Source organism: Propithecus coquereli, unplaced genomic scaffold (assembly GCF_000956105.1).
Source record: "Propithecus coquereli isolate 6110/MARCELLA unplaced genomic scaffold, Pcoq_1.0 Scaffold440, whole genome shotgun sequence".
NCBI classification, from domain to species: Eukaryota; Metazoa; Chordata; class Mammalia; order Primates; family Indriidae; genus Propithecus; species Propithecus coquereli.
In genome coordinates this window covers 618,610-621,759 of record NW_012150175.1, presented here as the reverse complement: position 1 = coordinate 621,759, position 3,150 = coordinate 618,610, and the positions used below count along the sequence as shown (strand labels likewise).

At 45.3% G+C, this 3,150-nt stretch overlaps 1 protein-coding gene across 1 annotated transcript in view; it reads right to left on the bottom strand.

The window, feature by feature from the left end:
- The window catches only part of RRP12 (ribosomal RNA processing 12 homolog (S. cerevisiae)), a 39,150-nt gene extending 37,263 nt beyond the window's left edge, over positions 1-1,887 (bottom strand). Inside the window, exons 1-2 of the mRNA XM_012654489.1 lie at positions 1,693-1,887; positions 896-1,125 (exon numbers count right to left, since the gene is read on the bottom strand). Of these exons, the coding sequence (XP_012509943.1) occupies positions 896-1,125; positions 1,693-1,831 (369 nt within the window). The 5' untranslated portion in view covers positions 1,832-1,887. The remainder of the gene's footprint in view (positions 1-895; positions 1,126-1,692) is intronic.
- Between the last annotated feature and the right edge of the window lie 1,263 nt (positions 1,888-3,150).

Genomic DNA, 3,150 nt, shown 5'->3' with positions numbered 1-3,150 from the left:
GTACAAATCAAGTATTTCCAATGAAAATTTAGCATCCAAATAAAGGTGTAGGGGAAAAATTACACAATTACATACTAGATTTTGAATATTTGGTATCATAAAAATAATGTTATAACACCTCTCATTTTTTACACCTGGGTGATTATCAAAAAGAGAAAAAAATAAAACATCTCATTTTTTAAAATTGATTATATATTGAAGTGATAAAATTTTGGAGATACTGGGTTAAATACCATATCAAAATTAATTTCACCAATTTTTTTTTTCCTTAAATGTGGCCATTAGAAAACTTAAAATTACATATGTGGCTGGCATTACATTACTATTGCACAGTGCTGGTCTAGAAAGATACACAATGACCCATGACCAGTAGCTACTGTGAAGGAGTCAAGTTTGGGGAACAACTATCACCATCACATTTTATCCTACTAAAATCATTTTGGTATCATTTAGAATTTTGACATTTTTCATTTGGACAATTAAAAACATAAATATATATAACATTAAAACACAAATAAAATAGTAAAAGTAAATAAAATTTGGTTCTTGCTAGATAAAACATTTTTTAACAACTGTTATTCAGCAGTAATTCACTCAACAAATGTTTCGTAAAAATATTGTGTGAAAAAGTACTGTGTTAGGTACAGTTGAGGCAATAAACATTTGGAAGATACTTCTACCCTCAAGGACTTAACACTTCATCAGGGAGATGCTCTTATAAAAAGCGGAAATTAGAACCTGCCCCAGAAGGGGACACAAGGGTAGGAGAGATGACACATCATCCAGAAATATCAGCTGCTGTCACCCGAGAGCAGTCAGCCGGAGCTGGAAGAAAATAAAAGGCATGACTCTGGCTCCTCCTCACTATCCTCCCTCCTTCCGACCCTCCCCCTACCTCCTTGTGGGCAGCCGAGTTAGACTCCCAGAAGCGCTGCACTTTGCTGAAGGTGACGTTTGTGCAGTCGGAAAGGCCACTCAGGAAGGTGCCGGAAGACCTCTCGGTGAGAGCCAGATCCACCTCTTCTTCCACGGCCATCTCAGGGGCTTCGCTTTTGCCCAGGTGCAGGGACCCTGACTGCAGCTCATTATGTAACTTCACAGCATCAACTGTCAGGTCACTCTTTCCTGAGAATGAGAGGCACAAGGTTAGGCCCCCACTTCTACCCAAGCCTCCTTTTGGCCAAGAGAACAGAACACTCCCGGGAAACAAACTAGCCCAGTCCAGATCCCCAACACAGGAGACTAAATTCTGAGCATGGCCTGCCTCATAGGCCCACCGTATGCCGCCTTCAACTTAGAAAACCAAGGAGAAAGGGAATGCTCCATGTCAAAGTTTCTGCTTCCCTGTACCAATGGCGTCAGCGCTGGTGGAATGGGCTGGCAGCTACACTCAGGGGCCCAAGGAACTAAATGAAGGTGAAAGCGGTCTGTAAAGAGCTAGCAAGGTTAATTACAGCCATTAGTCCCAACTCTGCAGCCGCGGTACTCTATAGACAAATCATTTCTCTACTATGGACCTCGGTCTCTGCATCTGTCAAATACGAAGGGTGGGCCTTAACAGTGGGTTCCAAATCTGACATTCTAAAGGATGAAAGGGCCAAGGGTCCTGAACCCTCCAGAGGCCCCAGAGCTATCCGGTCCCAGGCCTGCCCAGATCCCGCCGCCGGGGCGCTCGGGTCTCGACCCTGCTACCTGAGGGCCGGCTGAAGAAGCGACTGCGGGCGGCCTGGCGGTGGCGGCAGATGGCGGGGTTGCTGTCGCTGCTGTGGCCTTTCTTCCAGCGCTTCAATTTAGCCGAGACACCAGAGGGCAACTTCCCAGAGCGACCCATGTTGACTAAGCGGTGGCCTCAAGCGAGCTTACAGGACCGGCTTCCAGAGATGCAGAAACATGCTGAGAACCCACGTGTGTATCCAGGCCGCTTCACTTCCTCTTCCTCTTGCGACACTTCCGGATTCGCGTCCGTTACTATGGCAAAAGAGTCAACATCCGGCTTTACGAACCCCCCCCCCCACCTCCGCCGGCTTCAAATGGGGCGGAGCTCGGAGGGCATCTGTTGCTAGGGAGGAAGTCTTGGGGAGGATGCGTTACTAGGGAGGAAGTTAGGTTGCTAGGGATTCTCTGGGGCTCCTACTCCAAGGCCACGATTCTTGGCCACAGGAGTGAGCCTTATAAAACTGAAGTTCTTGCACGCTTATAGCTCTGACTTGGGCGGTGCAAAGGCAATTCATGTAACCAAAGCGTTTGTACCCCTGTAATATTCTGAAATTTAAAAAAAAGAATAAGTACATCTAATCAACTGTGCAATAAAAGGAATTTAGTCTATAAAAAAACTGAAGTTCTTTTGCAAATTAAATAAAAACTACATATATATTACTTTTGAGAGTCTAATTTCAAAAGTTAAACATAGAAACAAATTTATTTGAGAGCCAAAACCTTGGCTGAGTGCGGTAGCTCACGCCTGCAATCCTAGTGCTCTGGGAGGCCAAGGCAGGAGGATCACTTGAACTCAGGAGTTTGAGACCAGCCTGAGCAAGAGCGAGACCCCCATCCCTACTAAAAATAGAAAAAATTAGCTGGGCATGGTAGTGCCTGTTTGTAGTCCCAGCTACTCGGGAGGCTGAGGCAGGACGATTGTTTGCAGGAGTTTGAGATCGCTGTGAGCTATGATGACGCCATGGCACTCTAGCCAGGGCGACAAAGTGAGACTGTCTCAAAAAAAACAAAAAAAGAAAAGAAAGACAAAAACCTGTCAAGACTTCAAATAGTGAAAATCAGTTTGGCCTGAAAAGAGAAAAAAGCAGCCAGTGGTGTTCTAGACTGGCTTTGCGATTTTCATTTATTACTGAGTATACTCAATTGCTAAGCCACCCTAGCCTCATGACACAACTCAATCCCTAGTTAATCCCCTGTTTTCCTAATTCTGCCTCAGAACCAGAAACTAGTCCAGAACTGATCAACACTTCCCTTAGACTCTCCTCAAAATCCTTCAGCCAGACCGGGCACGGTGGCTCACGCCTGTAATCCTAGCACTCTGGGAGGCTGAGGCAGGTGGATCGTTTGAGCTCAGGAGTTCGAGACCAGCCTGAGCAAGAGCAAGATCCTGTCTCTACTAAAAATAGAAAGAAATTTGCTGGACAACTAAAAATA